At 39.9% G+C, this 14,057-nt stretch overlaps 1 protein-coding gene across 7 annotated transcripts in view; it reads right to left on the bottom strand.

Annotated features, from left to right (window-relative positions):
- Positions 1-14,057, bottom strand: part of EBF1 (EBF transcription factor 1) — a 419,723-nt gene that overhangs the window by 105,800 nt on the left and 299,866 nt on the right. For 4 of the 7 annotated variants that reach the window (XM_088838534.1, XM_088838535.1, XM_055429598.2 and 1 more), the window contains exon 9: positions 253-383. In XM_088838534.1, coding sequence (XP_088694660.1) covers positions 253-383 — 131 coding nt within the window. Of the gene's footprint in view, positions 1-252; positions 387-14,057 lie in introns of all 7 variants that reach the window. The other 3 variants (XM_055429599.2, XM_088838533.1, XM_055429597.2) reach the window with 1 other exon arrangement.

The following is a 14,057-nucleotide window of genomic DNA, read 5'->3' as shown; positions in this document are numbered from 1 at the left end:
GGCCTGCCCATGAGGACAAATGACGAAACTCTCCTGGGGCTGATGGGCCAGTGGGTGGAAGGCATTCCAACAGAAAGTGATGTCTCCTGGTAAACCCAACCCATCTTTCCTAGTTTCCAGAGGTCTGCAGACTGGAGCTGGCCCACCCAGACTGGCACCACAAAATTCTATACACTCTATTAGAAATTCAAGTGTAGACAGTATCCTCAACTAGACCAAGCTATTAGATATTAATGCTCAGACAACACCTACCTCACTCCAGACCAGCATGGTACCGAATATGACCTGTAACCCATCAAAGAAATTGTCCCCTATGATGATCACAGTCGCACCTCCTGTCGTCCATCCTTCACTCGGGCTGATGGCTTTGATACAGGGAGTAGCTGCTTTTCAACACACATGAAAAAGAGAAGGAGTCTGCTGTTAGAACCAAACTTTAATGATGGGAGACTTGAGAAAAAGAAAAAAAAAATCTTTTATCTTTTCATGAACAGAAAGTCCCTCAAGATCTCAGCCATTTCCTAGTCACATTAGGACCTGAAACTTCATGGTGCAATTTCAGTTTTTAAAAGCATTTCTTTTCTTTGTTTCTATTAAGATACAGATATTTTTACCCAAATCTTTTTCAAATGTGAAATCTTATGAAATAAAACATAGAAGCAAATATTTTTTATGAAATGCTAAAGATTTTTTTTCATGGGTGACATTTTGGAATATACTAGAAACCTTATAGAATTGCTTAATAATTAAATATATCTCCTGAAAAGAAAAATCATAGATTTTTAGATAAACATTCATGTCAAATGGTAAGGGAAGAAAGAGAGGAGGCTGGAACAGAACACCATTCTTGTTCCATGCCTTCTGTCTGTACCACTAATGGAACAATATTCCTGAATAAAAACCATTACATCTTTTGCAATAAATGTCATGGATCCCATTTTATAGATGTAAAGTATGCAGGTCATTCAGGGTGAATTATGTAACCAAATGGTTGAGTCAGGGCTGAACCACAGAAAGTCCCATGACCTTTGCTTGGTTGTCATTCCCAGGCATAAAACCCAAGAACTGGCTTTTCAAAACTTCCTATCTCCATTCTTTCCATTATAAATGGCCCTTGGAGATGGGAAATAATTTGCAAATACTGTGATTCCAGACTGGAGGTGGTTTGCCCAATGAGCATGGCATGCTTTCAACAGAATTACTGGGCATAAAAGAAATCTCTCAGGGAGTACTTTCATGCCACTGAGAATTGTTAGCTCTACAATGCCATGCTGCTATTTCATGATCACTTTTATGAGCAAGAACCAAGCAAAATTCTAAAGCAAAGGAGATACTGTGTAAGGAGAGAAAATAAGACCCTCTTATTTAATAAAAAGTGTATTAAGTACTCCAGATTGACTTTCTAAGTATTGAAACCAATGAGAGCACCAGTTAATTTTAACGGGAAAAAAACTGGCAAAAAATTACTGGACTTTGTCAAATTTGGCAAAATGTCATGCTTCAACTTTTGCAAGAAGAAAAGAAAATATGAAGCACAGCCCTAAGGGACCATGGCTCACGTGCCACCATACAAACAAGTAGAACGGGTTTGATTTTGAGTCAAATTAATCTTATAAAAATTGCACAGAGAAATTTGGAAATATCCAAACTAAACATTTCATGTTGGCTGAACTCATAGCAGTGCATTTACAACTAACACTGGGCAGTCCAGATGCCTTTTCTCTCCTCCACTTTCTCCCAAAAACAAAATAATTAATCAAGGAAATGTAAATGATTCATGGCTTGAAAATTCTTGTTCAATTTTTAACACTCATAAAGGTTGTGGATCAATGTTCCACAGGCATAAGACTTTTTCATAAAATTTTCCTTTAAAAGTAACCATGTTTAAATGCATGATTGAGTACTCCCAAACCAACAGCAGAACATGATGTATGATCCCAAGCAATTTATAAGAGAAATAAACTACATTTAACAACTATATAAAATTCTTAAAATATAAACAGTTTGGACATACTCTAGTTAATGTCTCAAAATCTTAATTCTTAATTCCTAACTCAGTATAAGTTGCTAGAGTGGAATAGAAAAGGTATTACTATATCCTTAGATACTTCTGAGAAGAATAGAACATTGGTTTTACTGAACTGGTCTTGAAAGAGTCTCTCTGATGGCAAAGTGTGGAATCCAATGGTATCATTAAACGCTGACTATGATTGCCCTCATTAACCAAAAAATAATCTTGGTGCTTATTACCTGTATTAGTTTAAGGATTTCTTCTGAGTTTTTAAATTTTATTTCATTCACATAAGCATGTTCTTTTAGTTAAGTATGGGTACCTCCAGGCTTTCTCATCATTGCACAAAAGGTGGCATCTGGGAATGTCAGTGTATCTTTGAGAGTCTCTCTTACAGGCAATGAAGTTATAATAGCATATGGCCAAGAACTGCAGATTTTAGACTTGCACCAGCTTCCTTTTTTCCATTTGCTATTGTAGGATACAGAAGGCATGTAATTATATATGTGTATATATTTATGTATAGATATAAGTACATATATGTATATATCTATATGATGTAAGTACATATACGTATAGATGGTGTGCGTATATGTTCAAACATTTCCTAAGGAATCTAACAATGTTTTCAACCATTCAGAAACAAAGTTACAGGTCAACTAGTTGGAGATAAATGAGCATCAAGTTAGTAGAGAAAAACTGGTGAAGAAACAATATATGATACCATCTTCTTAGTTTTTAGGGAGGGGAAAAAAAGGCTTGGAGGAAGTACTGAAGGAAGAAAGAGACACCCCTGGGTCCATCCTACCCTTGTGTTCAAAATAATCCACTATCCCTGGTGAGGGACTAGTTGATAATCTCAGAACAAGTCAATCAGGCATCTCTTTATAAGCTGAGACCTCAAAGCTTTCGAGGTATATATGTCTCCTGTACACCTATGTCATAGCCGTCTTAAGAGGAGTTGTTTGGGAAGCTTCCCTACTCCCCTACTGGGAAGATTGGAAAATCTGTAAAAGGAATCCTGGGCTGACCCTCTGAGAGAGAGGGCTAAGGAAGGGCTGTTACTGGCATTTAGTAACCTGGAGTCAAGAATGCTAAGTATTCAGTAAGACATTAGACAGTCCCCCAAGCAAAAAACCCTAAAATGTCAACAATGTAAGGTAGAAGACACTGTGACTAGCTAAATGGATCAGGCTCAAGAGCAGCTGTTAAGAACTCAGAGATCCACACCAGCCAAGGCAAGAAACACAAATGAACACAGCAGCCCAGGGTCTCAGAGCAAGCATGAGATGGCTGGCTGCTGATACCGAACTGGGGAGGATCCAGCCATTGGTATCCCCACACAGATGCAGTCCCAGGGTGAGCTGGTCTTCCGATCTTTCAAAAGGAACCAGGAGCCCAGATTTTTAGGGTGAAATTTCCCAGTCTTTAAATGCTGGCAACTAATTCATTTTTTTAATGTGTAGGCCAAACAAAATGTTTATGGATTTAAATTTAACTCATAGGCTGCCATCTTACATTTTTACCCAAGTCACAAACTTGCCAGACTAAAAGCAGCCAAGAAATACTTTCAATTGTGCCTAAAACTACAGGCACCCAAATGTTCACTGCAGTATTAATTGTGAAAAGCTTAACTCTAAGTGTGCCCCCGAATTCAGTTCAGTTCAGTTCAGTCGCTCAGTCGTGTCCGACCCTCTGCGACCCCATGAACCACAGCACGCCAGGCCTCCCTGTCCATCACCAACTCCCGGAGTTCACTCAAACTCATGTCCATCGAGTCGGTGATGCCATCCAGCCATCTCATTCTCCGCCGTCCCCGTCTCCTCCTACCCCCAGTCCCTCCCAGCATCAGACTCCTTTCCAGTGAGTCAACTCGTCGCATGAGGTGGCCAAAGTATTGCAGTTTCAGCTTTAGCATAAGTCGTTCCAATGAACACCCAGGACTGGTCTCCTTTAGAATAAACTGGTTGGATCTCCTTGCAGTCCAAGGGACTCTCAAGAGTCTTCTCCAGCACAATTAAATAAATCATGATGTATCCATATATAGGATATGTCAAGGGTCATTAGAACAGATGAAAACATTTCTATAAACTGACATGAAAAGATGTCAAAATATGTTAGTAAGTAAACACACACACAAAAAAACCAATTTGTAGCCTAATGAACAGTGGGATTCTGTTAACTGTAAAATGATATATATACACCTATAGGCATGAGTGTGTGTAGTTATGTGTGAACAAGTGTGATAGACAAAGTCTGGAAGGATGTCCAACTATCCCCAGTGGGTCTATATGAAAAGGGAAGGTGACTAGAGAAGACAGACTCTATTGCATTTTACTCTATAGATAGCTGCATGGGTTGAATTTTTCAGTGAGCACCTACTAAGGTAGTATGTTTTAATTTTTAAAGAAGTAATAGCGGAGCATTTAATTCTGTGAAAGATAAAAGCTGTATGCTTTAGAACCAACTGATACTAATTTTTTTAAAGCCCAGATGTACTGACTAACAGACCCTGAGCCTTCCCCTGCCCCTTCTTCTCTTTGAGAAAGCTCAGAGGACATCTGCAGCAGCCATGGACTTGTTTTTCTTTCACTCAGGATATCCAGAGAAATACAGAAGGATGACAGTTCATAATAATCACAGTGGATGTATTCAGTGAAATCTGAAGGTGAAAAGTCTCATGAAAGAGTTCAACTCAACCCAGGAGTATAATAATCAACACAATTCTATCTCAAAGGAAATATTATGGAATAGAGGAGAGGGGTGGATTTGAATAAAAAACCACTTTTACTGACCAAATCTTGATTTAATTAATAAAAGACTCTTCCTTCCTCACCAATAAATTTTCACACTCTGGGTATCCACAAGGACAGTAAGCCAATTCCTGCTTCTAAATCTCATTAAAAATATAAGTCTGGGTTGGTTTTTTTTCCCCAAACCTCTCCTCCCACCCCCAACAGCCACCCAAGTAAAGGAGATTTTCCTTCCTTCAAACTATGACAATAACATGATTACACTACCACAGTTTAGCATAATGGCTCTGAAATGCTCGTGGCACATTGCAGAGTTAAAGTGGAAATTATTAGGTAGCTCTTCTTTGTTATAATAATGATCACTCCACAAATAAAAGCTCTTCTCCCAAAGGTACTGCAAGGCACAAAATGCTAATTCTGAAGATTATGTGTGTGCTTTTATTAAATATTACTATGCCCTGCCTGTTTGAGGGCTTCTCTGCTCTGATTGTTTTATGAGTACCATGTTAATGTCATTCCCATCTTACTAGCAGCAGGCACACATTTTAGCGTTTGTATGAGAGTTGATCAAAGGCCACGTGCTGGGGGAATTGCTGAGAAAACACGGACAAGCGATAAAAATCTAACAGATTAATTGGTTTAAATTTCATTTCAGGGTGTTGAACTTTGGCTCGGGACTCTAATACTACACCGTGAGTCAGGGCCTAATTACCAGATTTCCAATTTGCTTCTGAGCAATGGTTGTGGTGAGAAGGAAAAGAGAGGGAAGAATGAGAAGAAGTAGGAAAAAAAAAAGAAAGAAAGAAATCATTCAGGCTCCAGTACATATTTAACAACTAATGTTCTGTGTGCAGACAATTGCACCAGGGGACATTTGTGCTCACCTGCTCTACTTGCAGAGTATTTATATTTCCTTTCAATAGCCACAGAAGGCAGAAGAAATCATGGATGGCCTCAGCAGTTTCAAATTTTCTGATTTACAGAATCAGTATTACAAGATTCTAATGCCTGCTCACCCACACTTGAAGTATCAGGCTCTTTATTAGCAGGTAAATTTATAAGCTGGATCGCCCCTCAGCCTCCACTAGAAATGATCTATTTCATTGATAGAAAGTCAGGGCCACGAAAACCATGTTTACCTCAGGGTTTATGGGTGGCCTTGGGAATAAGGGTTAATTGAGCTCAGAGGTGCCTGCCCATTGAGGTGAATTAGTGGTGTGTGCAGCTATCAACAGGGGCCTGGGGCTGCTCTTACTTTTGCCTCTGAAATCTCTTTGTACTGTGATCAATACCTCTCTTGTTTGGGGTAGCCGAAGAGATGGCCTGGGTGTAGCATTTACCATCGCTTCTCCCTAAAATGAGGCTTTTGCGACAGTTGATGTCCCATTATAATGCAGCCTCATTAGAGATGTGTTGTTTGGTTCTTTTCTCCATCCCTGTTTAAATACCACAGGCAAACAACACTCAGTTGGTAAAAAGTACAAATCCAGAAAAGTTCTAAACTCATTTAAATCTCAAAACAAAATTCCACTGAAGGTTATTTTCCATTTCCTTTGTGTATGGTATATTAAAAAATGGAAGCTCTCTTTTTCCAGAATTCTATTCTGTTATCTAGAACTCTCTACTACTGATAAACATTTCTACAGAGCAGATACCGATGCTTACAATGCAGGTGAAGATTCTGGCACCAGCCCTTAATGGCCTCTGAGTAAAGATAGAAAGATGCAATTATGTTAAGTTGATTTTAACATTCAGGGTATTATAGCATCTGAAAATGGGCCAGAGCTCCAGCTGTTCAAATTCCACATTTACCACTCATTGTGACCTTGAAGCAGTCACTTACCCTCTCTAAGTCATCCATTCTAAGCAGCAGTGGTACCACCTCACAGACTCCTGGCAAAATGCAGCAAGTGCTTGCTTGGGTTTTGCTGTTTTACTATGTTCCAGGCACATAGGATTCGAGTTGCTAATATATTAGTTACTGTCATCATCAGTTCCCCACTAACCAGAGTTATTTACTAGAATACATCATAGTCTCACCATCACAGATCATATAATGTATTATAAAACTTTCCTAGGAACTTTCAACCCAGTGACTTGCTAGCATAGCTAAGTTTACTGAGGAGGTGGATTTGGCATCAGTACTTACAAACTAGAATGTTTATTCCTAAGGTTCTCATTTGCCTGGAATGAAGATTAATGGCAATCTTTTCAGAAATGAAGAATTAACTTTAATGTTATTATCCCAAATTCTTGAGACTTGGCAGAAAATGTTGCGAAACCCATGAGCTCAGCTCATTTCTGTGGGACACTTGTGACCTCATAAAATCTCAGCCTTTTTCTCTCTTGTATCTACTTGATTTTGGTGAGGTTATGCTTGGGCGCAAGACTGTTCCAGAGATGGGGACACAAGGTACCCCCACTTGGACTCAGTGAACAGATTATCTGCCCTTCCTGTTTAATCAGACTATTGTTTTGCTGGGTTTCCTTTTTTTTTTAAGTGAAATGATGACTTTCCTGATGGCTCACAGCTCAGCAGCAGCAGCACCTGCATTCTTTGATCCTGACAACCGGGAGCTGCTAGCCAGGGAGGAAGGCAAATGGAGGGTTTGACCCAAATGGGAAGCCTGGCCCTGTGAATTTTTACCATGCACAGGAAGCAAATCTATTCTAGGTTCACCCCCTCTCCAAGTGGAAGTCTTAGACACCATTAACAGTTATAATGCCTGACCTGAACCCTAGCACCAGAGGGTACAAACTTCACTTTCATAACCTCACCACAGACTCCTAGTCAACTAATAAACAGATATACACATTTGACAGTTCTCTCACTCAGGATGGAACATTCTTTGTAGCACTTATTAACTTGAGTAACCAAATTCATTTCTGCCTTTTATTTTCTTTAGCAATTGCTTTATGCATTTTATTGTTTATTAGGGTTTTTATTTGGTTTTGTTTTGTTATTGGTCTGCATTTACTGCCCCATCCACTAGCATATCTAAATATTACTTGGCAAAGAACCATATACTATATATACAAAAGAGCCTCCCTCCGTCTCCCCCAATCTCCACCGTGTGTACTTGTGTGTGATTGTCATTTTGAAGAGAAATGTGACACGGATGACCCAGAGGGAGGATAAGGGGAGGAGAGAGGTGGGAGGGGGGTTCGGAAGGGGGAGCTCATGTTCACCGGGGGTGGATTCATGTCAATGTATGGCAAAACCAACCAATATAATATTGTAAAATAATTAGCCTCCAATAAAAATTTAAAAAAAGAGAAATGTAACCTATGGTCTAGATATTTCTCAACACCAGATGCAATTAAATCTATTAAATATTAAATGAGGAGATCGAGTACTTCAAGTGCTTTTCATTCTTTATTCCAAAGTGACTTCTTTCAGCAAGAAAGCCCTTTGATTTGACATTAATGGCTCTCACAGAAAACAAGGAAAGACTCATAGTCACTAGATGGAAACGGAGATCCAATATCCATCTGTATCAAGGCACAGTTAACCTAGTGGGGTCATCTAGGGGTATCTAAACTTAGTGGAAGAGCTAAGTTCCAAACTATGCCATATACTAAATACAAAGCAAGCCTACATTATATCTACTTCCTATTTGTTTTGAAGATTTCTTATTCTATTCTGACTTTAAAAAATTGCTCAACAATCAGTGGGCACAGATCTGAACAAGGGAAGGACAGAAATCCTGGTGGAACAATTGTAGTCTGAACATTCTAGGACAAGCACTTTTGGATTTCTGAGTTTGTCTCTTTGTTATCCAGAACTCTGTGCAGGTTCACTACACAGGGTTATTTAACAATTGAGCAGTGAAAAATCTTGACATTTTGATGTACCTGTAACTTCTAAATTGTACTTGAAAGACTTGAAGGCTTTTTGATTTAATGACACACAACACAGCATTGTTTCATAATATGCAAAAATTGTTTGTTAAAAAACACTTCGGAAGCTCAAAATTTTATAACTCAAAGAGGTAAGAATATACTGCTTCCCACCTCAAGTTTGATCTGCCAAATCCAAAATTAAAATGTACAGAATATTAATCCTAGAGGAGCTCATAGCAAATAATGCCATCAGTTTTTCTTTTTGTTGTTGTTCTATGATTGTCAGCAACCCCTTTGCAACAGAGAAAAATAATCATGGAGGGTGAGAGAACCCTCAAAATAAATAACTCATGGAACCAATTGTGATATTTGTTGCAACAATAGTAAATTCACTTGCCTCTGATTATACAGTAAGTAAATAACTCTTTTCTTCCTGACAAGGAGAACTTTCATGCACAAAATTATTTTTAGCCCAATTCTCCTTATTATCCTACTATAAGAAGTTCTAGATGTGAAAGTCATGGAAGAAAGGAAAATGAAAATAACTTTCCAAAAATGGACACCCAATATTGTGAAAAGAGGAAACAATTTTCAGGTTAAGAAAAAAAAATGTCACTGCTTCTTCATGGAATCCTCAAGTCTTTATCTGCAAGCAATCTCTCTGGGTCTGGAAAATCATAAAGTCAAATATGACCAAGTCTAGTGGAAAATCTGTGACGCTAATCTTGGCTAGAGCCGTATTTTTAACAGGCCTTGAATGTGTGTGCCGGATTACCCAGATGGTCATACAGGAATCAGCCTGATAGGATTAAACCTTTATACTGAACTCTGCTCCATCTGTTCTCCAAGGTTTGCCTTTCCTTATCTGAATATGAATTTTTAGCCTCCTTGTGTCTGGGAGTCAGACTAAATTCAGCATTCAAAGCAGAGATGAGTGCAGATAATTTAACATTTCACTAGTTAATCTCAGTTGATATCAGCTTGGTCTTTTTCTAGTAAACATTTTTGGAAAGAATTTTCCTAAGAAGGAATTTTAAAGTATGGAGAATCCACGTTGTTTGTTAGAGGGCTTTTCTCCTCCCATTGAATTCTAGGACTCACTCCATTCACTGTTCTAATAGGGGTTTACACTGACATTTGCACATAAAGACAGAAAAGGAAGACCTGTGTCCTCTCTCTAGATCCGACTATAAGAAGAGAAGATATATAATTCCGACTGGATGAATGATCCAAGAAGACTGACTATATTTGTGTATGTTTTGTTCTTTTTCTCCCTTTCGAGTATTAGTCGATATTTGATAAAACTGTCTACAACAGCTGTCTCTATCATGTTCATTCAGTTTTCTGTGGTTTTATGGAGGCTTTCTCGGGCTGGAGGTTATAACTCAGCTTCATCTTCAGTGAAACAAGTTGATGTTTGCTTTGCCCTCCTGTGCCTCTATCCCTAGATGCAGTTAAAGCAGTGAAGTTACTCATTTCTCAGCTGGAAAAGTTGGTTCCGGGCAAGTTGCAAGACAGAGACCAGTAAGCTGCCAATGGGCCAGAGCCTGGTGGATGGTTTGGGGGTTTCCAACCCCGTAACAAAGGACAGGGGAGGCCTATGACTGCTAGGCTCAGTGAAGCAAACCAAGATGCAAACGAATGAATAAGCTGCGTGAAAGAAGGATCTTTTGGAATTCTACTTTGTGTCTGGTTTATGGCCATGTGGTCGTTAGATGTGTTGGATTTACGCTTGTGATGGAACACAAGAGCCAGCAGCCTGTGGAACCCCAGGCCTAAGAAGAGAGGATCCCTCTAGCAGTCTAGCGGGGCTCCAGTGGTTCCACAGTCCCCTTGGTACCCTAGTTTCTGTCTCTGTGCCATCACAAATGGCAGCAGCAAGCAGCTCATCAAAAATTTAGGCTTTTCCACATATGTCTAGTTATTATATTTACACAGTACCCTTAACTGAACAGTCAACGGGCAGAGCAGCAAAACTTCCCATTCAAGCTTAAGGAGACTTACACTTATTGACATAAATAAATATACATAAAACATCTCGCAGAACATATGTGTTGGGTTCCTTAAATTGACAAGAATTCTAGTCAGGTGATAAAGTGTGGTCCCAATAGGTGATCCTAACTGATGAAATCCACTATAAGTAATCTTTTATAAAATAAACACACACACACATATACAGTCCCACCGTCTATTCTCTACATTTAATCCTAAACAAGGACACTGTACCAGATGTTCGATCATGTTACTTAAATGTTTTGCCCAGTATGGTAGCCACTGGTCATAAGTGGTTACTGAAATTTAATTTTTAATTAACGAAAATTAAATAAAAATTATTTTCTCTGTCATACCAGCCACATTGGCCAACAGCTCCATGTGACTAGTGATTATCACAGAGGACAGTACAGAAATAGAACATTTCCCCCATCACAGGAGTTCTATGGGACTGTACTAATCTATAGTTCAAGTATGGATAATGAGCCAGTCATTGACAGGGAATAATCAGAGCTAATCATTTATGGGGTGTCCTCCATATGCCAGGAATTGTGCTAGGAACAATTAATCTCTAATCCTTCCAACAGTGGTCACAAAAGCAAATGTTCACAGGGCCAGGCAGGAAAGGAAATAAATAAAATGGGCTAGGGACAACGCAATGGGAGAGGTGGGGAGTGTGGGCCACTGTAGAGTAGCTCCCTTACCCAAAAACTTCTCAGTTTAGCCTAACCATTGCCATTTGAGAATGTGGCAACCCTACCTGCACGACCACCTCTTCTAAATATTAAGAGAACGGGCACATCCAGATTTCCATGTAAAACATCTCCATTTTTAATTGTAAAGCAACATATACATAGTTTCTTAAAGCACCATGCAAACCAAATCTAAATATGATTTCAAGCTGGATTCAACCATGATCTGATCTGTCAGTGTGCAACGTCCATGAAGCCTTGGAGGGCCAATCATCTTTTAGTCATTAATTTCTGAAACTGCATATCTAACACTAGCACCGACTCATCGAACAATAAACACCAGCCACAACCACTGTCAGTTCTGTCTCTGTTGTTCAAGCTCTCTCCCAGAACAACACAGAAGTCCTCAAGCATCCCCGCTCTGCTGTGCAAGAGGTTTTCGATAAGCAGTTTGGGAGACAAGCTCCGTGCTCCTGAAGGATTTCTACCATCATCATGCAAGACAGCATAGATAGTGACTTTTTAAGGAAACCATGTTCTGAGTGTGAGCAGCATCTCAAAATCACCCTTGTCCAACCTTTAGCACTGCATGACTCTTGCTTTGTGCTTTTCAGAATAGTACTGCTTGCCCTTCTCTCCATGACCGAGGCTACTGCCGCTAACGCATCTCAGTTCAGTTCAGTCGCTCAGTCGTGTCCGACTCTTTGCGACCCCATGAATCACAGAACGCCAGGCCCCCCTGTCCATCACCAACTCCCGGAGTTCACTCAAACTCATGTCCATCGAGTCGGTGATGCCATCCAGCCATCTCATCCTCTGTCGTCCCCTTCTCACACATCTCAGGGAACTTCTATTATCGAGAACCGTATCGTTGTGAGCCGGTTTCCTCTCCTCCCCCACACACTGGGCGACGCTGCGCTCCAGTGTTTGTTCAGCACAGACGTTTCCGTGGTGAAGACCTGTGACGTCACAGGCACTGGGATGTGTACCGTCACACTTATCCAGACAGAGGAGGGAAGGAGAGTGGGAACTCCACTTCCATTTGAACTCCAGGTTGGACTTAGCCAGCTTCCTCAAAAATTACTCTTTGGGGTCTGGGTTGTTCTATCTGGGCTGCAAAGAGCAAATACACTTGCCTGCTTGTGATTCATTTCTACTAGCAGATTATTATTTAGGTGCTAAATCCTGTCTCCATACCAAATCCCAAATTATCCTTCCTCTGAGGCTCACTTTCAAAATGATACTGCCCTACTCAGAACCTTTCTGTTGTTTCCCCTTAGTGACTGGGGATCCGTCCAGATCAAGTCCACCCTTATGAGCCTAGCTGATTCTCCCCTCCCAACCTCATCCCCCACTTCTCCCAAACTGGAGGGAGTGCTCAGCAGCATGTGGATCACTGGCTTTGGAATTCAGGATGCCTCAGCTCACATGCCAGCTTCTTCATTACCAGCCTGGGCAACTTACTTTTCTTAAACCTACCACTCTAATTGTGGATAATCCAGGAGCACTCACCTTGTGAGGTTTCAACGAGTTAAAGTGTACAGAGCTCAGCACAGTGAGACAGAATGAAGGGATGAGGAAGAGGAAGACAGGAAGAAGGAAACAGAGATGATGATGGCAGGCTCTCCAAATCCACTGTCTCCAAAACTGCTTTGCTCCTTTCCACCATTTCTTTACTAGGAGGTTATACCACTCACTTCCACCCAAGCAGTATTTTGCCAAAAGACTGGTCTTTTGTGGGAAGTTGTTTCTATCCCACTCTACAAACACTACCCCTTCAGTGAACTCCTTCACGTCTTTCCCATTCGTTTGTCACTTCCTGCACATTTTTCTTGAACTTTTATCTTTACACACATACGGAGGTGTGTGTACAGCCGGGCATGTGTATATCTATGCAAATCAACCCAACTATCAACACATCCATTGAAGGCAGGGACCTCATTCATTCATAAACTGGATGGGTCAGTACTCTGTACTTAACCAATACTTGACAACTAACTAATGGTGTTATATTTTCAAGGGGTAGCCCATACACTATCTCAATTATTCTTAATCAACCCCAAGTGGTGAGCAAGGAGATGTTATTTTAAATTCCACTTTACAAATGAGGTAACTGAAGCTTGGGAACTCATTTGAACTTGAGACTCTGAGAATCCACATTGGTCGATAAAGACAGATATTTAAAACACCCAAACTACCCTTCAATTTTGGGTATAGTTGAAATTTTTGCTCAGTTTGGCTAAAATACTCACTTCAATCATGTAAACATAGCCTAAGTCCCATAAAATCTTAGTTGTGAAATTCCTTATTCCCAAGACAGAGGGAGGGTATTTATTAACTTTACAGAATATTATTACTCTATTTCCAAGTAAAGTTATTTTCCCCTTAAGACTCAGCTCCACATATGAATTATAGTAAACTTTCCCTTTACCTTCTTCTGTTTCCAAGTTCAAAAAATGGCATCCTAATATAATACCACAGGTGCCAACTTAAACATAGGAACACTGGAAATACTGCCAGACTTTGAGGCTGAGAAGATTTTCTATTGTTGTAAGTTGGGCTGCTAAACACACAGAGTCCAAACATCCCAAAAAAGTGATAGTACCACAAGAGCGTGTATTTTTAAAGTGCAGCACAGTTCCCCTTAACTTTCATTTTCAACCTGGACATTATCGATTTCAATGGTGTTCATTACAGAATTTTGCATACACAATGATAAAAGTTTACAGATTAAATAGGTTACCCTAAAATGGTACCTTAATAACA

The sequence above is a fragment of the Moschus berezovskii genome, chromosome 8 (genome assembly GCF_049115385.1).
Source record: "Moschus berezovskii isolate FMDL1 chromosome 8, NW_MosBer_1.0, whole genome shotgun sequence".
In the NCBI taxonomy this organism is placed as follows: domain Eukaryota; kingdom Metazoa; phylum Chordata; class Mammalia; order Artiodactyla; family Moschidae; genus Moschus; species Moschus berezovskii.
This window is presented reverse-complemented; position numbering and strand designations above follow the sequence as displayed.